The sequence below is a fragment of the Sprattus sprattus genome, assembly GCF_963457725.1.
Source record: "Sprattus sprattus genome assembly, chromosome: 20".
Lineage (NCBI taxonomy): Eukaryota > Metazoa > Chordata > Actinopteri > Clupeiformes > Clupeidae > Sprattus > Sprattus sprattus.
The window spans coordinates 12947099-12970368 of record NC_137918.1 but is presented as its reverse complement, the minus strand read 5'-3'; the positions used below and the strand labels follow the sequence as shown (position 1 = coordinate 12970368).

Here is a 23270-nt window from a genome sequence, read left to right as displayed (position 1 = left end):
ACCAGAGGGCAGCCCACATCACCACAGGATGTCTGTTCATCAGGGGCACTGAAAATATCCATGGAGTGGGAGGGGGGCACTTTTTTGGGGACAATGGCTCTTTAAGTGCTTCTCATCGACATGCATTGAAGAGTCCCACACCTTACAAACTGTGTCCTATACCTATAGAGACCTAGAGAGACTGTTTGCAGAAACAGATAATGGCTCTGCAATGGCTTGACCTTAGAGCAACAGTACACACTCCGGTAAATGACGTGACCTTTATTCAGAATGAGTTAGAGACCTCGCCTAAACATGACAACACAGGAGGTGGAAATACATGAATGCAAAAGCTAAATACAGTACATTTCTGTTTCAAGTACTTTAGATTTACTCAAAAAATTGCTTGATATTGCAAGTTTACCAAAACAAGTTGTGTCTCTAACTGTGGAGCACCACCTCAGTCCTGGTGATGTGAGGCATAATGACAATAAGTAAGGCTGTCAATAATTTTTTTCCCCCATGGACCTCACTCACTCACTGTCAGCAAATGTAGACATGATCAAATCGCCATTCTCAGTGCTGATTTAAATGGGGAAGAATGCTGATGTTCCCTTGTCTGTCAGCGTCTTGCATTTTCTTGTTTTTAGTTGAGAGCATCTTCAAGATTCTATACTTGGAGATAATGTCAACAAATGGTTGTATACAATTGCAATTTTCACATCAGTGTGTTATCACATATTTCAAACACAGGCAGCTTTTAAATATCTAAACTGTCCCGTCTGCTTCCAAAATGTCTTGCTACCAGAATTTAACCTCAAATAAACACTAGAAGATAACTGCATGCCAGAGTAGGCTATAAATCGTGTGTAGTAATCCAGAAATACTAAGATGGGGAAAAAAAATACTTTTTCTTTTCTTTTACTATCCTGAAGATGTAATCTGCCGCGGTGGTTGCTATGGGTCTTGGAGACGGGGAGGTCGCCGACGTGTCTAGGTGAGAAGGTGTCTGATTGGCTAATTATTGATGGCTCGTGAACTCTGCAGCCACTCTTGGAATGGCTTTCTGTTTGGCCCATTCTTGGTTACTTTCGGTAGCGGATGTATACTTGATTGAATGTACCAAGCTTGTCATAATTGAATGATATTGCTCGACGTTGTTTTTTCTGAACATAGCATTGTAACAAAAACATTTGGATCGATAGTGTCAGTGTAACTACAAAGCGTTATGCAATATCAAGAAGACGCAGGCACAATTTCCATGGAGTTCATGATGTACTTCTCAAAGAGGTACCAATTGTGAAACTTCATTTTGGATACTGATTAGGTTCATCGGCTCCTTTCTAGCTGGACAGGTGAGTTCTTCTTGTGGGTGTTTTAGAAGGAGAGTGTGAGTTAAGCCTATAAGTGTTTTTGAAGGAGAGTTGGGAGAGGCCTCATGAGATGGGGTCACATGCACTGCACAGACTGAAGTCTCCTAAATGCTTAGACTGCGTAAAGCGCTGCCAATGAAACTAACCGATATGTAATAATTTGTTAAAAGTTCAGGTTTGCTTTATTAATGTATTGCTCTATTCAATTTGTATGTGTGATTTGGATTCTTACCTTCACTTATAGACGGAATTGCAACTAGAAAGAAAGTTATGTGCACGATGTAGACCTTAAATCTTAAGGCCTTGGCTGCTTCTTTCGCCTCCATTTTATAATGCCCATTCTCAGGTCGGACACTAAAAAGTTCTGATTAAGTAGGCATACTGGAAAAGGTGCTCTTCGGTATCGGTCATATCATTCATTTTCAAATCTTCTCAGTTCGACATTTCTATAATGTATTTTAAATTGTAATATTTTGAGGTACTGGGTTTTTGATTTCAATGAGCTGTAAGCCATAATGATTCTAGAATACTCGAAGTTGTCACTTTTTGTAATAAATGACGGGGGGTTGGGGGGGGGGGAGGGAAAGAGAGAGATATAGCTTGTAGCCATATTTAGAAGACACGTAATGGGTAAGGCGTTAACTTTTTTTTAATCGGTGAAATCTCAAAAATGAACGCAAATGAATACTGGACAAAATTTCACTTTGACAATTTGCCTCCAGCCTCCTGGGAATATTGCTTTGTAAAAACCATACTGCGTACGGAAATAATCTCCTATAGCTGTACCAAATGCAGTGTCTGGTGCTCCGTCCTTTCCAGACCACGACCTAGTATTTCCATTTCTTGTTATACAATACGTTGTATATATTATCTGTGAACATTAGAAACGTTTCTAAACTGACAAATGTAGACGTATGCACTTGTGTGCACGTCATCCTCGTCGCAGGCTGGAACCATTGTTTGGAATTGGATGCGAGGGATCGTCGGAAGGTTTAAGAGCTGCACCAAACACGAGGCTTCTTTGAATGTGTGGTCTGTGTTATGTCTAATAACCAGCACAGTATGATTTATGTATGGTCCAGTTAACATCCATTTAGGTGCATGTGAATATACGTACAACGAAACACTTGAACCGGTAATGCAGTCATATTACCACCATCTGTGTGAAATGGATGGTACTTAGTGCAGTACTCTCGCTTGCCTCATCCAACTCATACTTACCTGGCAGGGGAGATACCATGATCACGAAGGTGGTTCACCCTTGGCGAGGCTCGGCCATTGCACAACCGGCCGTTGCTGACCCGAGCGAATTTCTCAAATGTAGAAATCTCGACTGCATAATTTGTGGTAGTTGGGGACTGCGTTCGCGCTATCCCCTGATATAATGTTCAAAGACAGTAATCATTCCTGAAACAGCTAGAACGATGGAGAGGAGCTATGCTTTGAATGGTTTTCAACATGTCGGAGTCTAGCATGCAGAGAGTTTTTACAGTACAACACATTGTTAATATAGAACAGTCAGAGTGCATAACAATGTCAACATTTAAGGATGTTTTGTCCCTGGCGTGTTTTATTCCTGTAAGTCAGTTTTTGTTTGAAATGCATTACTACTAGGAGGTCATTTTGTCGTTCTTCTAAGGTTTGAGTCCCATTCTACAATCATGATGGCAGGGACTCTGCTTACAGGAGTTGCTGTAATGCTAATGTAGCCAATTATAGTGCCATTTACTTTCTTGAGATCCTAGTAGCTATGTACACTCAAGAACATTCACAAATAAATATAGGTGCCAATTAACTCTCTTAACCAAATCCCCTCACTACAAGACTTCCTGAAATGTTTATTTATTTGATGCACTACACTCATGCCACATGTTGAGATTTTGGGCCAAACGAGTGTCTGTCAACAACTGAAAGTTTCACGCATCACAGATTCAGCAAGATAAGGTAGGCAATAGACAATGTTAGAGGCTTGACTCATGTGGCCCATTTCCAGCACTGGTTTTATTGAAATTGCTGAAACATTTCAATTATGCTCAAAAAACCTGATTAATGTGATATGATATGGATAGACAGGAACTTCATGACCAAGAATTGTATTCTGTGGAGACATCCAAATATGAGAGGAGTGAGGGAAGTCAGGGGAACAGATGGGGTCTTCAGAGGTAGAAGCTGGCCTGGTTGACTGAGGCCATTCTGGCGTCCAGCTCTGGGGCAGTCACCATGTTACTCAGGATTCTGTGGGGGGAAAAGAGGTGAAAAGGCAGAAAAAAAACTTGTACATTAATTCAATTCAATTACATTTTATTTATATAGCGCCATAACAATACAATTGCCTCTAGGCGCTTTACAGAGACCAGAGCCTGAACCCCCTTAGTGCATGCACAGTGGCAACAGGGGCAAGGAAAAACTCCCTGTTAGACAGGAAGAAACCTTAAGCAGAACCACGGCACATAAGGGGGGACCCATCTGCTTGAGGTCGGCCGGGTGGAGATAGGAAGGGGGGAAGGGGGAGGGTTGTGTGGCATTAATCTGAGAGTCCTTAGCTGGGTTACAGAATATAGTGTAATATTAAATAACCAACTTTAATACAAGAATAACAAAAGTTTAATAAGAATAAACTAGTTTAGTTTACAATGGCTAAAGGAATGGAGACAAATACATTCAGGCAAACACTGAGACCAATAAGGCATCCTCCACTTGAACCTACCTGCTGAAGCCGATGAGCAAATTCCTCCAGTTGTCTCTCACTGAAGATGAGACAGAGAAGCCACAGTATTAATACCCACAAGTCAACCTGCTCAGATGTGAAATACTTTCATCCTGCAAGAATTTTTCAGATATTTACAGCTACGCCAATACTTCTTAAAATAAATGGGTAAAAAAGAAGCAAGTACTGAGTCGAACAACATAATACAGTTGATCGCACAGACTTATACCAGTGGTTCTAAGTCAGTGATTTTATGACTACCAGGGAATAGTTAAGGGAAGAGGCAGTTCCACAAATTATATCAGAGAGAGATGGAAAAAAACTACTGGAAAAAATATCCCCCCAACAATGCATGGGAGAAGATAAGTGAAAATATGTCTTTGACTATCTGCTCATCTTATTGGAGTGATTTCTGTTGGAAAAACCTTGTCAGTTTTTTAATCACACCTAAATTAAAAATCACATCAAACATCACTGACACATACATGTTGGAGGGGTTGTGGGGAAGTGGTTGCAAGTCACTACCACATTTTGTTGGCCTGCCTGAAGATTGATAAGTTCTGGGAGAAACTATACAACAAATTTTAGATTTGCGAATTCCAAGATCATGTCTATCACTTCATTTGGGCGACATGCCAGAAGAACTACTAGAAATGATAGATACCAGTTGAAAATATTCACAGCAGCAGCAAAGAAAGCAATCACACGTAAATGGTTACAAACCGACTTACCTAATGTGGATAATTGGTTAGATATTATAAAGGAGATCCCATGAGATGGAGAGACTAACCTTTCTATTGCTATTGAGAAATGACTTGTATATCAGAAGATGAACAAAATGGAATCCATATGTGTTTAAGTAGGGTTGTGATTATTGGTTGTCTTTTGATATAATTTGCCATTTCATTTTCCTTCCTGCTGCATAATTTAAATACTTGCCTATGAATGCTGTAGCACATGTCACAATAATATGATGTACAAAAGTAGTTGTATGGTTGTTCAGTACCATTGTCCTTCACAGAAAAACTTCATAAAATCTAAGTTATAAAAAAATAAGTTAAAATTGATAATAAGTTAAAATACAAACACTTATCACCTTCATATCTTCCATTTTCTTGCTCTGTGTGGTGCTGAGAAGTCCCTCAATCGTGGATGTGGTCCTGTGGCATTTTGTTCTGAATAATTAAAAAGTTGTGTCACGACATGGAGTTGCTACACTAGGATGACTTTCTATGTAACAAATTCAATTTGGTTTACATTAACATTAAAGAGACATCACATCATTACACAACTTGACTTCATTTCAAGAGATTGGTGTATATATACAGTGCCACTTGAAAGTATGATTTTTCTATTCTCTTCTTCTCACCATTTTTCCATAGATGAAATGTCAGGTTTATTTTTATCAATTGTATGTACTTGTTTAGAGGGAATTGTGTGAGTAGCCACGTAATTGCAAAAGTAAGTGAACCCCCAACTGCATTGGTAAAGTCAAGCAGGTAACAGATTCGGAGAAACATATTTGGGTGCTTAATTAGTCAAACCAATCAATTGAGAGCTGGAATCTTTTGGAGATGGTCTTATAGCTTTCCCAAGACTGATGGGCTGTCAGTACCTTCCTCCTGATTTCCTCGGATATCTCCTTTCCTCTCGGCATTGTTGATCTGTGTGGGTACACCTTGGCACTACAGTAGTTTGGTTGGTTTCCTCTCTCTTTTAATCTGTGTTGCCCAACACTTTTCCTAACGATGTCTCATTTGATTGGTTTGCTTAATTGACTAATTAAGCACCCAAATGTGTTTTTTACCGAATCTGTTACCTACTTGACTTTACCAATGCAGCTGGGGGTTCACTTACTTTTGCAAATACACTAATTCCATTTTTCATGTAGTTTTTTAGCTACACAATTCCCTCCAAACAAGTACATGCAATTGATAAACATAAACCTGACATTTCATCTATGGATCAAGTTCTGGTAAACCTACCTTCAGCTCTTCAATTTCTGCCTCATGTCTCTGCTCCAAGAGCTGGCGTTCTCCTTTATCCCGTTTTGATCAGAACAAGAACAAGAACAAGATTTGACACAGCCATACAGTAAACACTTACAACCACATACTGATATAAACAACACAAATGAGATGCTCTACATTTCTATTACCAGAAATGAAGAGTTATTATTTAGTTTTAAATATGACACTATCAATAAAGCCTTTTCATGTAGTTGAATGGCACTTACCTCGTCTAGGGTAGGAGGATGAGACAAACAAGTCAGGCTCTGTATCATCAACACACTCAATTGACAGCTGAGAGACACATTTCAAAAGTTCAGCATTTTGAGGTATTATTGGTTATTATTGTAACATTTATTTTCACTTGTGTCAAACTGGGAACTGAGAAGTCACCCAATCGTGGATGTGGTCCTGTGACATTTTGTTCTGAATAATTAAAAAGTGTTGTCACGACATGGAGTTGCTATACTAGGATGACTTTCTATGTAACAAATTCAGGTTAAACAAACAACCAAAAATGAAAAAATGGCCAAACCCAAAGTGACAATTTGGTTTATATTAACATTAAAGACACAACACATCACATCACATCATTACACAACTTGACTTCATTTCAAGAGATTGGTGTTTATATACAGTGCCACTTGAAAGTATGTGAACTCCTTGAGCAGTTTTCTGTTGTTTTACCATGATTTTTCAATTTTCTTATCACCATTTTTCCATAGATGAAATGTCAGGTTTATTTTTATCAATTGTATGTACTTGTTTAGAGGGAATTGTGTGAGTAGCCACGTAAGTGAACCCCCAACTGCATTGGTAAAGTCAAGCAGGTAACAGATTCGGTGAAACATATTTGGGTGCTTAATTAGTCAAACTAATCAAATGAGAAATTGTAGGAAAAGGGTTGGGCAACACAGATTTAAAGAGAGAGGAAACCAACCAAACTACTGTATTGCCAAGGTGTACCACTACCCACACAGATCAACAATGCCGAGAGGAAAGGAGATATCCGAGGAAATCAGGAAGAAGGTACTGACAGCCCATCAGTCTTGAGAAAGCTATATGACCATCTCCAAATGATTCCAGCTCCATCCATCCACTGTAACATGCGTCTACAATCAGACGAAAATGTAATAGACATGACATTCATGGTCAGGTTGCTAAAAGGAAGCCTCTGCTCTCAAGAAAGAACAAAGCTGCCCGTTTCAACTTTTGCCAGAGAGCACTTGGACAAACCAGAGGCCTTCTGGAAGTCAATTCTCTGGACCGATGAGTCCAAGATAGAATTATTTGGTCACTATCAAAACTGCTTTGTTTGGAGAAAAGACAAAGAATTTTCGTCTGATTGTAGACGCACGTACATTTACCCCAGATGCTGCCAGAGAGGTCCGCAACTCTTTAGAGGTGATGTGTGGGTTGGCTTTTACCCAATTTCTTCTTCTTCTGGTGCTTCTTGGTGATGGTCTTTATGGCCGCCACTTCTAGGCATAGATGCGGTCATGTTGAATGCCCTCCATTTGTAAATTATTTGTCTTACAGTGGATGGATGGAGCTGGAATCTTTTGGAGATGGTCTTATAGCTTTCCCAAGACTGATGGGCTGTCAGTACCTTCCTCCTGATTTCCTCGGATATCTCCTTTCCTCTCGGCATTGTTGATCTGTGTGGGTACACCTTGGCACTACAGTAGTTTGGTTGGTTTCCTCTGTCTTTTAATCTGTGTTGCCCAACCCTTTTCCTAACGATGTCTTATTTGATTGGTTTGCTTAATTGACTAATTAAACACCCAAATGTGTTTCACCGAATCTGTTACCTACTTGACTTTACCAATGCAGCTGGGGGTTCACTTACTTTTGCAAATACACTAATTCAATTTTTCATGTAGTTTTTTGGCTACTCACACAATTCCCTCCAAACAAGTACATGCAATTGATAAACACAAACCTGACATTTCATCTATGGATCAAGTTCTGGTAAACCTACCTTCAGCTCTTCAATTACTGCCTCATGTCTCTGCTCCAAGAGCTGGCGTTCTCCTTTATCCCGTTTTGATAAGAACAAGAACAAGATTTGACACAGCCATACAGTAAACACTAACAACCACATACTGATATAAACAACACAAATGAGATGCTCTACATTTCTATTACCAGAAATGAAGAGTTATTATTTAGTTTTAAATATGACACTATCAATAAAGCCTTTTCATGTAGTTGAATGGCACTTACCTCGTCTAGGGTAGGAGGATGTGACAAACAAGTCAGGCTCTGTATCATCAACACACTCAATTGACAGCTGAGAGACACATTTCAAAAGTTCAGCATTTTGAGGTATTATTGGTTATTATTGTAACATTTATTTTCACTTGTGTCAAACTGGCTGCTTACACCTACATTGTACCATTTGGTGAATCACATCACAATCAGGCACCACATTGGCTTAATATGGGGGTTTAAGGGTTTACTTACTGGGGGATGGTACACCTCCCTGCATGTTCCCTGCAAGCGAGTGACATTGTATGTCAATACACAAATGCATGGCTGTTCTGTAATTCACAGCATGTCATTGTACAATTCAATTCAATTCAATTTTATTTATATAGTGCCATATCAATACTATGTCTCTAGGCACTTTACAGAGCCCAGAGCCTGAACCCCCTTAGTGCAAGCACAATGGCAACAGGGGCAAGAAAAAACTCCCTGTTAGCCAGGAAGGAACTTTAGCAAAACCACTGCACATAAGGGGGGACCTATCTGCTCGAGGTCAGCCGGGTGGAAATAGGAAGGGGGAGGGGAGGGTTGTGTGGCAGAGGGGGAAGGGAAACAACAGGGGTTGTACACAGCCAGCATTTGGTAAATGTATAATATACAGTATACTGACATCTGGTGGTAAATACATGATACAGGCAACACCAGTTTAGTTGGTATACACTGTGCTAATAGGGTTACTGTTACAGGGGTAAGGGGAGTAGGGGCAGAGAAACAAGTCAGTGGTGACAATAATATACAGTACACCCTTTGAAAGCATGTTTGAACGAAAACCTCTCTTATATGTGCCAGTTTGTTCTGGACGTTGATCTCTGAGTCTCTCTGGTCAAAGCTATGCTACTGGTCAACCTTCCTTGATCGACGTTATTTGCGCTAAGCCAATGCAAAGCGATCACACCTCTTTTGCATTTATCTGGGCAGAAAGATTCTATCATAGCATCGACTGATAACCGATCGAAAGATAACTGGAGAGATATTGATAAAGCAACATTATAAACGACTTAAAGTTACGTCTCAAATTGGCTGATATGCTACGCAGTTGCTTTCCAGGCTAATGCAGGCTACCTAGGCTAACACTTGAAACATTTGTTTCTTAATGTTTAAAATGTAATTTCTTAACGTGTTACATATAGTGTAGGCTTACCAACGGAAAACAACAAGTATTTCCCATTTTTCAACGTGGAATGTAGAACAATGAGATAACCTGCTTACGGAGATCTTTACTGCTCCTGTGTACGGTGCCAAGTGTACGGGGCTTCGTGTACGTGGTGGGGTGCACGTGGCGGTGCGCTCGGGCGGTGCGCACGCGCGGTGCGTACTAGTGACGTATACTTCATTGCTAGTCAACAATAGCTATACAGGAATGAAAATGAATTGTATTACTGTGACTTACCAGTTTACTGTTGACTGGGTGCCATTTTCTCCCAGAAATAAATAAATAATTTGACAAATTTCTACATCTCACAAAGCATTCCAATTTTACATCTGTTAACGATCCCTTGTTGAATCTTCGTCCACACCTGGATCAAGGTAGTCACTGTCTATCGAGGTAGCAACATATTCCATCAATGGGGGAAATCCATAAGCTCACAAATTAATAAAACATTATTAAACAGATATCCAAGGAGCCACTCCACAGTCAATGTTAAATACAGTAGTGTCCAGCTTCAGTGTTACCAGACGTACATCAAATGTCAAAGTGGGGATAGGGAACACAGGGATAGGGAACTTAATTTCCCTTAATTTGCATTCAATGTCGTTGTCCTGACAACATCACAATGTACAAAGGATTGTCTGTGCGGTTAGGCCTAGGCCTACTGACAGTTAAAGTCCATGAAGTTAGGTTTTCATAAAATTGTTGATAAACTGATGATCCATAAACAAAAACACATCAAGCAAAACTGTAAACAAATATTAATCACTAAAATAAATACATTAAAAAAAAATGTGATTCTTAAATTTACCAGAATATGTTCATTGTTAATGTGAGGATCTCTCTTTTTGTGTCTTGGAACCAGAACTATTAGACTCTGGTTGTTGGTTTTTGAAATAAATGACATTAAATGACATTGCTTGACCGTGTAGGTATTTGTCTGTTTTCTTACCGACTTTCAACCACGAGAATGAGTAAGATCTTTAATTAGAGTCTCAACAACGCATAGGCTAAGATTTTTAATTTAACAATTTTAAAAACTTTAAAGAAATAAATGACATTGCTTGACTGTGTAGCTATTTGTTTTGTCTCTGTGAGAATGAGTAAGATCTTTACTAAGAGTCTCAACAACGTTTATAGTAGGCTAGGGTCTTTGGTAAAAGTCTCATGTGTGCCTGCGCCACTGCCTCTATGAAATGCGGCGCGGAATGCCAGATTGAGTCCTAGGTGAGGCGCGCCTCATTCACAAAGTGGCGAGTCTCGCCCACTCGCGGAGTGCCATATCACGGTACGTGAACGCATTCACTCATTCACTAAGTGGCGAGTCTCGCCCACTGGCGGAGAGCCAGATCGCTTGAGGTTCGCGCCTCATTCACAAAGTGGCGAGTCTCGCCTACTGGCGGAGTGCCAGATCGAGTCATAGGCCTTACCTGGTTTGATACCATACTAAAGCATATAAATGAAACTTAGGGGGCGGCAAATGTTTTTAGGAAATTAAATGTCAAAATGCTTTACCCCTGTATGGATTAAACTAAAGTAATATTCTTTCGTCCGTGATATTATATAGAGCAGTATTCCTGGGTTTTTACTTTTAATTTTCCATCCAGAAATCGAGACCGGAAGCGACCTTCTGATAGGTTAAATTCACGCTGCTCGAACATGTGACGCTGAAACACTTGGGTCAGCTGATCATTGGCGGGGCTGTCATATGATCACTCGCTTGTTGTGAGTCCTAAAAAAGTGGAAGATGGATTTTGTTGTACTTCCCACAGTTCCGTTTTATACATTTATTTTATTTTTACTCATACATACTACAAGTGGGCTTGTTGGATATGGCGAATATCGACGCAATGTACGTTGAGTGAACCAGTAAGGTGATATTAGGCTTTTGATTCCCAATCTTTACATGGTAGCATGTGTAACGTTAGCCTACGTGTAAGTTGTACGTTACCAATCTTTCAATCTATTTATTGGCCTGGTGTTTGTTGTCAGGTTGAGTAAAAATACAGCTTGCTGATCTATCTTTAATGCTATATCCACATTATTTAGCTACTAGATAGCTAACTAGCCTACATAGTTATTGGTGTATTTTAGCTGGTTCCATACATGTGACGATAAAACTTTAATGTCGACAGCGGACAGGCGTATATTCATAGTAAGATTTAGGCTATTTACATAAAGCTCAGAACTACGAACTCCTCTTCGGAGCTCAGACTCGAGCTAGTGCAACATTCGAGGAAACCTGCAGCTCATACTTCCGGCTTTAATTCGATCGAACAAAATGTAAACACATACCATGACTCATCGGTGTATTTTCCTTTTGTTTGTAGGGTACCAAAAAATATTATTCTTTATTTTCATTTTGCCTTTTCATACATCTTATGCAGTTAAAAGGGTTTATAATATTTGGTGTTGCTAGGCTCTGGATTTGGATTTTCGTCGCCATATTGATAATGCTGTCAAATTGGTTATAGGGAGTAGTAGTCTAGTCGCCCCCTGGTGGGTTCGTTTGTGACGCTTAGGGAAATCAATGGGATTCTTCATAGGGACGTTTTTACAAAGGTTAATGAAATGGCTTTCGTGACATATATGCTTTGAGATGAAATCTAATGATTCTAGTAAGCATAGCTTATTTTCAGCCACAATTGAAATGGTATTGAATCTTAGTGTAACAAGGTGAACTGAATATGTTGCTTACATGAAGGCCAACTCACTAATGAGCAACTCATCACAACCACTCTGATCCGTTGCTACATTCCTATTGGTTGGTTTAAGCAGCAGTCACATTGTGAGATGGCCATTCTACATTTCTGACACTGTCATAAGACCTTGATCACAAGACCGTCCCAGCAGCCATCTTCAAACCTCTCTCACAGACAGTGGCGGCTCCTAGCTGAAGCCAGGTTCCTTAAAAATATATGACAAAAGGCATACAAATCTCTGTAACAATACCACATGTGAAATAACTTTAATGAAACCTTACGTGACATTATATTCCAATTTTTCACCCTGACTACGGTGACAGGATTTCTTTCCAAGTTATATCGTTGTAACTAAGTCTCGTTCTAAAGTAGCCTTGGCATGCACCTACATCCCATGCTGTCAAAGGGAAGTGAGACTTGGTTCACGTACACTTGGACTCCTCTCACATTTGTGCCAATCACCATTGAGTGTTGTACAACCACTCTGACTGGATCCGAACACCATTAAGTGTTGTACCACTCTGACTGGATTGTGAAAGAGAGTAAACAGTTGGTGTGTAAAGGAAACCCACAAATGTTAGGCTTCCATGAAAACATAGGCATGTTGGCAGGGGAAGGGGAATGAAACCTGGTGTCTTCACATCAATCAGATCAGAAACATAGTTACGCTATCAAGAGGAAATGACAAACTATTAAACTGAATGTCGTCCATTGAGTTAAGTCAATGAAATGCCTTTGTAAACATGCGTTAATTAAACACATGTACTGTACATCTGGTCATGATACCTCATGAATAATGAAACAGATGAATAGGTCTGAGACACATATGGCAAGACACTGTTTTCATAAACAAAAAGTTAGATTTAAGTTTGCAGTTTGCGGTAGAGTTAAATTAAAGTAATATTCCCAATCATGGTTCACAGCATAGGTCTTCTTATGTCTATGGTTAAATGGGTAATAGGTCATTTGTCTCTGACGGCCACGGCCGCTTTATCTGAATTTCTCCAACTAAATTAGCATAATATGCCACATCATTGTCCACAGGCTAAGAGGTCATCTGTCTCTCGCCCTAAGACCGCTTTCAAGTCAGTGCTTTATTGGCTACGATTTTATTTTGATTATAAGACATCCACCATATGCCATACATATTTTTAAGCTGCCTCCTTATTTGGGCTAGATTCTTTTTTATTAAAGAGTACCGTTCCACACTATTTGCAGTATACACTATATAATTATATAGCAAACTAAGAACAATAGCACATTGAGTTACCAGAGTTATGTTTGTGTAGAAGCTACGAAACGGCAACAAAGTCATAGAAGGATATTTTGGAGGAATTTCTTATAATTCGTGTAATAAGCGTGATAATGTATAGGCAGCTGGTCGTTATCGGCAAATAAATCCCTTATACTTATACTGTCTGTTATGATTTCATGTAAACTGGCAGCTTCTTATGCTTAATCACTCTATAAATTCTGTTATGTGTGTAAATTGTCTTTAGGTGTCCATGGAGCTGAACCCTGGTCAGGAGGAACCTTCCATAGGAGCTGGGGTGGTTCATGTGCGTTCAGTGGGCTCAGGCGACACACTCCACTTCCTATTCTGCAGCCATGAAGCGCCTGCATTGATGCTGGTGCACACCAACTCCTCTTCTTCTGCTGTGCACATAGACTGGGAGGCCTTTCTGAACGGCAACTACTCAGGTAGCCTGAAGGTGGTGCCAGAGAGCAGTGTGCAGTTCAGCAGTGCAGTGGTGTTTACCAGGGTGAGTGGGCTGCTTTAAAAGCATGGAAGGGTTATAATTTAATTGGCTGTTGAGCTCAGATATCAACAACCTTTGGCTACAATCACAGACTGTACATTAACAAAATCACATACACATACAAATCCACATACATTAACAGAGTCACATACACATACAAAATCACATACACATACAAAATCACATACATTAACAGAATCACATATATTAAGAATGAAACAGTCAGTTTCAGGGCATATGGCTTTGGCATTTTAAAATGTTTGACGAGCTGCAATTATGCATTTACGAGTCCTGTTCGTATACATTATTCCTTACTTAACGTCATTAACATAGTATAAATATCTAAATGTCTAGCTGTCTGCAATTTAGTCCTTTGTGATATGCACTTGTGGGAGTGACATGTGCGTCACATTAGATTGAGCGCTGAATGTAAACCTTGGCAATGTATATGGTTGTCTTCTCTCATACAGTTGTGGGAATATGATGATGTGAATGATACTGCAGACCCTGAACACCTGGGCCCATCCAGCTTCTTTCCACCGTACGAGCTGCAGGACTTCAGTTGGGACGATCTCAACGCAACCATCAACCTCACCAACCACTCAGTCACACTTTGTGGCCGGAACAGCTCCAACAGTTTCAGAAATGGCTCCGTCTGCCTGGCTGTAAGTGCTACTAGATTGCGTCATGATGCCCCTCTTCCATCAATCAATTCATAGGAATTTTTAGAATTTGCATTTGAAGAAAGTTGCTTCAAGTCACTTGAGAAATATTTTTTTCAATGATATCGTATTTAAGTAACCTAAATTGATCACAAAAATAGAATAGACATTGTTAATGTTATAAATAATCGGCATAGCTTGAAACCGCTTATTTTTCCTGCAATATCTACAAAAGCCCAATTTCTGTAACCATCATTCCTGTGTTCTAATAGATTTTGTTGGCTAAACCTGAATTATCATTAGAAAACCCATGGCTATTCCATGCAAGAATCTGGCAAGTAACTGAAGATGAACCCAGGTGTTTCCTTTAAGACAGTGTAAACTGGCTCTATCTAGCAAAGAAAGAAGATAGCTAAAGCAGACACCGACCAGTAAAAGGAAATAAATGATGGTAACCAGCAGTTTAATTATGAGCGCTGTTTATTCTAAGAAAGCTTTTCAGAAAAAGAAAAGACGCAAGGGGGAGGATGGATAGAAAATGGAGGATAAATGGAAAACTGTGTTATGGTCTCTTTATAACACATTTTCCATATCTGCTTTAGCTTTCTTCTTGTGGACTTGAGAACTTGGGTTATTTATGTCATGGTCAAGATACTATTAGCCATTTAAGCAATATAGCACTCGTGGGAGTGGGGTAGGTAAGGGATAATCCCACGGGTGGTGTTTGGCCGTTGCCACCGAGGCCGCAGGCCGAGTGGTGTAGGCAACAACACCCGTGGGATTATCCCATACCTACCCCACTCCCACGAGTGCTATATTGCTTTTATAAAACAATTCTACCGTCAACAAATGAACATTTCAACACGAAGTTATTGATTAAAAATGGTTTATTTCGCCATTGTTTCTCCGCAACAAAAAATTGTTCCATTGTCAACGTCTTGGTTTGGAATTTTAAATTAACGGTTAACATCAACGCAAATTTTTCATCGCGGAGTGATTTATTATTAGCTGTGAAAAGTCCCGTAACTGTTGGTATGTTGACGAATAACTTATAGCATGGAACATCTCTCGTCCATTCAGAAACAGCTAAATTACGCGATTGAACCCAATTGTTTTATAATATTCTACATCTGCTGTCTCCACAGTTCTCTGCATTTGAGTCTGCAGGACGAGGCAGTGTGTGGCCAGGCCTCCTACACAATGCCAACTCCTCCCAGCTGCGTATATGGCTGGATAATGTGACCCCAAGGTCAAACCAGTCTCGCTTCGCTCTGGAGCTCCAGTCTGTGAGCAGTGCGGCGCAGCGGGGCCAGGTGGATGTGCTCAGGTCTATTGATGATGAATACACACCCTCCATATTCAAGGTCAGACCTCACTCCAGACTGTCAATGCAGTGCTAACTCTGACCATTCTAACATTAGGTTTGCTGAAAATCTGTCAGGATTTGGATTCTGTCACTATATACCATCCTGTCATCAAAGCAGTTTCTTTGAAGATGCCAGAAAATTGTTAAATTGTTTGGACACATAAACATTAACAAGCATAAACATGAAGAGCATCTGTTCCTTAATCCTTAATGATAATAATAATTATAACAAAAACAGTAAAAACAACAACAATTGTGGGTGTATTTATTAACAATAATAAATAAAAATGCATGATAAAATAAATACATACATTTCAAACTTTGACCCATAGATTTAAAATTCGAAACTTTTTTACTTTTCCGGTATATGCCCCATATTCCCCATCTAAACGGCTGAGGTTTGATATGTTTACATGATGAAAGAAGCTCTAGTGGTGGCCTTCCTTTTACAGACAAGAGCTTGAAGTGCTATAAGATGAATGTGTGTGTGCTGATCACTAATGCTCGGCCATGTTCCTTGTATCTCAGGTGTCTCAGTGGGTCTCGTCTCCCAGCAACGCCTCCTCCACAGTTCTGGGGTACACCCAGTGGAAGCCGGTGGCCTATCGGACAGCACAGCCCAAATTTGAGGATGCCACTCCCTGCCGGCATTCCAACCCTGTCCTTGTCTCTCAGCTGCCGCCCTCCGGGTGGGTCCGAGCATTCTTCAGAGATGGGCAGCAGACCTCTGCACTCAACATCACTTTCAGTATTGCCGGAGATCCCTTTTACAACGTCACCAACTACCTCAGCTGGTGGGTCATACACCGGAGTCCCCTTGGATACCGCTTTATCTCTCTTTTACTGTCATTAGCCATACTATTTTTAGTAACTATGCTTTTGTTATGGGCTGTTTTTAACTATGTAGCACTCTGAGATTCTGTTTGAATGGAGAGTGCACTACAAATTAAATGAATTATTATTATTATTATTATTTTGTTTAGAACTTGAAGGAGTTATGTTTTAACATGTTTTAAGCATCTTTTTGTCATCTCTCACTCCCCATCTCTCTCTCCCCTCTTCCTCCATCTCTCCCTCAGGTCTATGTTGGTGGGGTTGGGTCCTCCCCCGCTAGACTCTTTCTCTCCACTGGTGTTGAGCATCATGGCCGTGGGGCTGGGGACTCCCCTGGCCCTCATCCTCTTTGGGGGGGCTGGGGCCTGCATCTTCAAGAAAGGCCAGCATCCACAGGGCTATGAGCCAATCAACTAGGACTATTCACTTGAAGACATGCATCTTCACTTGCACACACACACACACACACACACATGCACACACACACACACACCCCAAAATTGGGATGTTGGGCATTTCAATTGAGAATTTATAGGTCATATCTTTGCATAGAAGCTTTATTCTGCTTGGTTAGTGTGTGAGGATATCCTTTTTTTCTGGCAAGCAAGTTTAGCCTTAATTTGATTTCTGTGTGAGGAGCGTTATTCCTCAAATACTGCCTAATTATACAAGATCTACGCAATTTCTGCTCGTTCAGGCAGAACCTCTGGTTATTCGATTTTTCAAATCAATGCATTAGCTTGATGAGCATAGCAGGATAGAACGTCTGAGATACGTGCAGACTCCTGTGTGGTGTCGAAGTCAAAACCATTATGAGCAGGTGGAATGGAAGCTACCAGGTATAAGCCTCCTTCCTGGCCACTTTAACAGAGAAGTGTTTGTGAATGCTAACACCAGGGGTTTGCTTTCATTTGACTTATGTCAAAGTCCAGTGCGGAACAGGTTACACTGATGCTGTGTTCTGGGTTGGGAATGGGGTTTAGAGTGAGTTTTACTGAGCAGGTAGAAACCTGAGCTGTGTGTTAATGTGTGCCTTGCACTATATGAGACATGCTACTGACACCAGGCACGCAAACACGTACAGAGCAGGACCTTACAGTAGTAGCTGTACAGAACTGAATTTGCAATTTTTTCTAACTGATGATTGGCCATTTTGAATGTGTCACGTCATGCAAGATGAATGACCTGGGATGTACATCTGAACTCAACATTATTCAACCCCCTTAATCCTGAAGACATAGTGATTTGCAGTCAGTCTAAAAATATTTCATATATATTAAACCTAATCAGAAAGGATTGGTTTTTTTTTTCACATGAAAGATGTCTGTGTAAAAAAAAATGATTCAACCCCCTGACCAGTATTACATGGATCAATTTTTGCACTTGAAAACCTTCTAGAAACATTTGTGGAAGGTGATCCCTTGGTGATACCTCCCTGGTGGTATTTCAGCCCACTCCTGATGTGTAAAAGCTTCCAGCTTAGCAGTGAATCAGCTGAACTCATTCTTGTTTTACACAGCAATTCAACCTAATGCACAGCTGTGTGTGTTTATGTGTGTTTAACTCATTAAACCTCCATGTACCTCAGTGGTACAGTTCTAACGGGTTAAATCAGGGGTCTTCAAAGTTTTTCAGGCCAGGGACCCCCAAACTGATGGCGAGATGAGCAGGGACCCCCTACTATATCAATTGCCTAAAATTTTGTTTATAATATACTGGGCCTAGTGCCAAATAAACATAGCTACCCTGTTATTGTGTGTTCAATACTAAGCTATTCAAATAATACAAAGGTTAATATATTCATTAACATTTGTATGTTTTAACATTGAATTTAACGTAACATTTTTGAACAACGAATTTAACTTAACATTTTTGAACAACGAATTTAACTTAACATTTTTTAACATTGAATTGAATTCAACATTTAACAACATGAAAGGTACAGGGTGGCCGGGCCACTGCCATTTATTAACATACATCTTGCAAACAACTCTGAGCTAACAATATATAACAACTTATTTTTCAGTTACAATTATTTTTCAGTTACAATTAACGTTTTTTGACCTTGTACAGTGTCTATTTCTCTTTATTTATTTTTAAAAATCTAAGCAAAAAAATGTCAAACTAACAATTTATAGGTACAAACAAGAACAGCTACGGAGTTTGGTCCGCCATCTTTTATTTTTGATCTTCGCGCTATTAAGACTTGAGCAGAAACGCGATCTGATTGGCTAGTGCCTGTGCTGTCGTATTTGCATGAAAGGTGCTGTGAGTGAACCAGTGCCCAGCTTGAGAGAGCTCCTGTGGGTAGCTGAATGTGTCGATTGGACTGAAAGATAACGTCTTCTGGATCAATTTATACGTTCGCTACAATATTTTGGATTTATGTTAATGTAAATTTAAAGGGAATAAATACAATTCTGATTCGGAAGACATTTAAATTTGGGGGGAAAAAAATTGGTTGAATTTTTTTTTTTTTTTAGAAATATAAAAAATTATTGTCTTATCAACCAAAGATTTCGCGACCCCCCTGCAGTACCTCCGCGGACCCCCTGTTTGAAGACCCCTGGGTTAAATTATTTCTCATTCTAACCTCATTTGTGTACCTCAAACTTTCTTTGCTTGAATAATTTTGAGTGCAGGTGTCCGTGGTCAAAACATCCTTTGTCATGCACAAAATCTTGAAATAAAAACCTTTTTGCATCAGTAGGTTCCTGTTTCCAACATTGTTGTAATGGTGTCTGACTGTGTAGTTTCAGACATTACAGAGGGCATCTGATTTTCATGTGATTATCTGTTTTACTGTGTTTACCTTTCTCTCACCTACCATTTACACACTCTACCTCTGGGTCCAGAAGAGCTGGACACCTTGTTTGTAACCTCATTTTCTAGAGGATACGCTTAATCAAATTGAGCTCTTCACAAAAATAATGCTGATACTGAAAACGAGTGTCACAGAGTAACAGTTTTGGTCATGTATGTGTTGCCCCTCCGAAGGAAACGTATATTTTTAAATAGTATTACGGCTGCAGAACTTCATGTATGCCTGTAAGCGTCCAGGGGACAGGGACATGACGGCGATGGTTAGTGAGAGTTTAAAATGATATAGGCAAAATGTGCGTCCAGGGGACAGGTGTGGCAGCGGCCTGCCTTGGACACTTAAATCTTGATATGCGCTGATTTGACCGTTTTGCTCACTCAATGTATGCAGGCTGACCTATAGAAGATGTATGGTGGATAGGTATGTGTGACATGCCTTCACAATGATTACTGCTGTCACAACAAGTGACAAGTCACAACAACCCACAATCTTATCTCAGTTTCAATAATGCATTCACACCCCTCTCAGACTTCTCAACGTACAAAAAAGAGCATCTGAATCAGAAATGTACTTAATAGCATCTTTATTTCCAGATCAGAGGTTCTGTGATCCTGGTAGGGATGAAGCGGGCCAAAGCTCATACCAGAGCCCCAGAGGTAGTTAAGTGAGGGCAGGAGAGAGAGGGGGGGAGAGAGGGCATGAGGATAAAGAGATTTAAATCTAGGATCAAACACGAGGGCAGGCTCGGTTACAGTGAGATAATAGTTATAGTAAGATAGGCACGTGCACAGACATTTTGGGGGGCAGGTGCTCAAACCAAGAAAAAGGGCACCCATCGCCAAAACTATTAATAAAGTTGAAAATAATAATAATTATAAGTAAATATATAAAAAACACATTTGTTTTACTAGTCGGCCTGATCCAAGATAAAAGCTGAGCTGCTTGCTGCAGTTCCCTGTCCTTATGGATTTGTCTGATGCTGCGGGTCAGAGAAGAAGTAGGATGCAGCCGTTTGGCCTGGCGCTCAACTCCAACACCATGCTCAACACTGCAGGAGCACTAGGAGGAGGAGGGGCGCGGCAGGGGCTTGTGAGCGCTGCGGAGAATGTCGGGGCGAAATGTTCACAATTACTCAAAAAAATGCCCGGTCAGATATCAAAGCACATTTTGGAAAAATTGATGACAGAGAGAGTAATTTTGATTCTGAAATATTGATTACTGAAGAAAAAATTGGGCTCCAGCGGAAAGGGCACTTTTTTCATCCCGGGCAAAAGGGCAGGTGCTTGAGCAGCACTAGGGGTCTATCTGTGCACGTGCCCGATGATATGGCATTTTATGTCTAAATTGATACAGGGCTGGGGGCAGACTCCCTCTTCTCTAGTGTTCTGTTTTGATTATTTAGGTGAGGGTTTGGGGCAAAGTGTTCCTCCTTGCTCTCGCCAGCGGTTGACCTTAAGTTGACCTAGAAGCATGCCCTGAAGAATCTCCTCCTGCCGGTCTGGGATTCATTCTGACCTCTGCTCTCTGTTTCGGCCCGTTTTGCCTCGCGCTGTTCTTTTGCTTCTGCCTTTTCCTGCTCTTTCTTTTCCTTTATTTGCATTTGCTCTCTCTGCTTTTTCAATTGAATTTGCCTTTTCTTCTCTTCCCTCATCTCAGCCTGTTGAATCTTTTCCATTTTCTCTCTATTCTTTTTCTCCAGCTTTGATGTCTCTTTTAATTCAGCCTGAACTAGTCTGGCCTCCTTCTCCTTGGCCTCATTTCTGATCTTGTCAATCGTTTTCTTATACTTCAGGTTAATTTTATCCTGAGCTGCATTCTTTGACAGTATCAATGTCTCAATGTCTTTGCTAAGGCAGCAATTCTGAATGTTGAGACAGAAACACAGTTACATTTTGAAGACTTCAAAGCATAGCAGATAAGAAAAGGCAGTTTTAAAAGGAACAAACATGTATACTACCTGAAGATCAGCATTGAAGAAGGCCTTATTCCCCTGGAGTTCCCTCCATTCATTACGAATCCTCCACTTCAGGAAAACGTTTGGCATGCTCTTCATATGGCCATCTGTGGATATTTCTGAAGCCTGAGGAATGAAAAGAGACAAAGGAATCCAAAGATGAAGTTAAGCCCTGTCAAGGCAGTGCTGTACTCAAACAATAGAATTTCACGGTAAGTGAGATTAATTAATTTCATGTAAAAAAGAAGAATGAATTACATTTCCAAACATCCATGTCTCAGCCTGAGTCCTCAATTCTGACATCAGCCTCTGTTTGATGACAGCTGTGTTCAAGGCTTCAGACAAGACAAGGTCTTCCATTTGCTTGGACCTCATTTGCAAGATCTTTGAGGCCTGCTGCACGCTCACTTTAAATTCATCCCTTTCCTTTTCAAGAGATGAGATTATCTCATGTTTCACCCTCAGCATTAGATTCAAGTCAGATGTGGCACCCTGGTAATGTTCCTCCATTGCTTTAAGCTGCTGGTCCCTGGAGGCCACCAGAGTTTCCACCTCCTTCATTAAAGCCTCTGTCGCCTTCTTGCTGGATGTGTCTTTCTCTTCTTCATCCCTTTTCATCTGTGCAATGAGGCTCTTGTGTTCAGCCTCCATTTGCTCCCTCTCTTCCAGCCTCTCCATGGTTTCTTTCTTGATCCTTTCAGCCATTCCTTCAACAGCAGCCTGACATTTTATTTGCTCCTCCTTGCGAGCAGCTTCTACCTCCAACTTCAATTTCTCTTTCTCCATCTGCCACTGCTGTTGCTCCAACCTCCTATCTCCCTCCAAAGCCTCGATGGTTTCTTTCTTGATCCTTTCTGCCATTCCTTCAACGGCCCCCTGACATTTTATTTGCTCCTCCTTGCGAGCAGCTTCAATCTCCAACTTCAATTTCTCTTTCTCCATCTGCCACTGCTGTTGCTCCAACCTCCTATCTCCCTCCATAGCCTCGATATCAGAGAGCAGTATGTTCAAGGCATTTTTCGCCACTTCATCCTGGTCTGCGAGGACACTTCCTAACTCCTTTCTCATAGGCTCAGTCAACTGAGTGTTAAAGCTTGCACTAAACTCGTCCATCTAAACATTGAAAAGCAAAACATTGTAAGTACATCAAATATAATGTTATCCCTCAGCGAAGACTAAAGAATTGGCTGTGACATGATCTGGAAAATGGCTGACTAGAATCTCTGAGAACACTTTAATGTAAGACCCTTGGTAACCAATAACAGTTTACCATTCATTATACTCTGATAGGTATGATGGTCCCATATGTTTTCCATTCAGACCATGTTTGATCTACCTAAAGGAAACTCACCTTGTTTCACTGCCGTAGCCTATGTAGTCTCTGTTTTCTTGTTCCAGTATGTGTAAATAATAAGCCACTTAATTGTCTTGTTGCAAAAACTGACAATCAAGTTTGACCATCCGATTTTATAGCTACTGAGCGTGACGTAGCAATGCCAGTCAAATGACGTGGCAATGCACATTATGACGTTACACCTGACCCAAATGTGCCTTCCTGCAGGTAGAAACGTTAACAATAAAAAGCAAAGTTTATACAAATTTGGATATTTATTTCTTCTACGGAGGAAGTATTTCAGATTAATCTCAGTTCTTTCATTCTCTTCTTGATACTATGATAATGTTAC

The 23270-nt window shown here is 40.4% G+C and overlaps 1 protein-coding gene across 2 annotated transcripts; it reads left to right on the top strand.

The window, feature by feature from the left end:
* The first annotated feature begins 7628 nt into the window (after positions 1 to 7628).
* Positions 7629 to 19111, top strand: glmp (glycosylated lysosomal membrane protein). Of its 2 annotated transcripts, none has more exons than XM_080859418.1 (6): positions 7629 to 7730; positions 13688 to 13951; positions 14419 to 14613; positions 15756 to 15974; positions 16505 to 16770; positions 17056 to 19111. In XM_080859418.1, exons 2-6 carry the CDS (start codon positions 13694 to 13696, stop codon positions 17225 to 17227), a joined length of 1110 nt encoding a protein of 369 aa, XP_080715544.1. In that variant the 5' UTR covers positions 7629 to 7730; positions 13688 to 13693; the 3' UTR covers positions 17228 to 19111. The 2 variants fall into 2 exon arrangements, with proteins under 2 accessions (XP_080715544.1, XP_080715543.1); XM_080859417.1 differs by lacking the exon at positions 7629 to 7730 and adding an exon at positions 11228 to 11338.
* The last annotated feature ends 4159 nt before the right edge of the window (positions 19112 to 23270 follow it).

Excerpts from the sequence above, each read along its gene's own strand:
- glmp (XM_080859417.1), top strand. The coding sequence starts at position 11,234 with ATGGATTTTGTTGTACTTCCCACAGTTCCGTTTTATACATTTATTTTA. Across the intron at positions 13,952-14,418 it reads GTGCAGTGGTGTTTACCAGG|TTGTGGGAATATGATGATGT; the intron begins GTGAGTGGGCTG and ends TCTCTCATACAG. Across the intron at positions 15,975-16,504 it reads ACACACCCTCCATATTCAAG|GTGTCTCAGTGGGTCTCGTC; the intron begins GTCAGACCTCAC and ends CTTGTATCTCAG.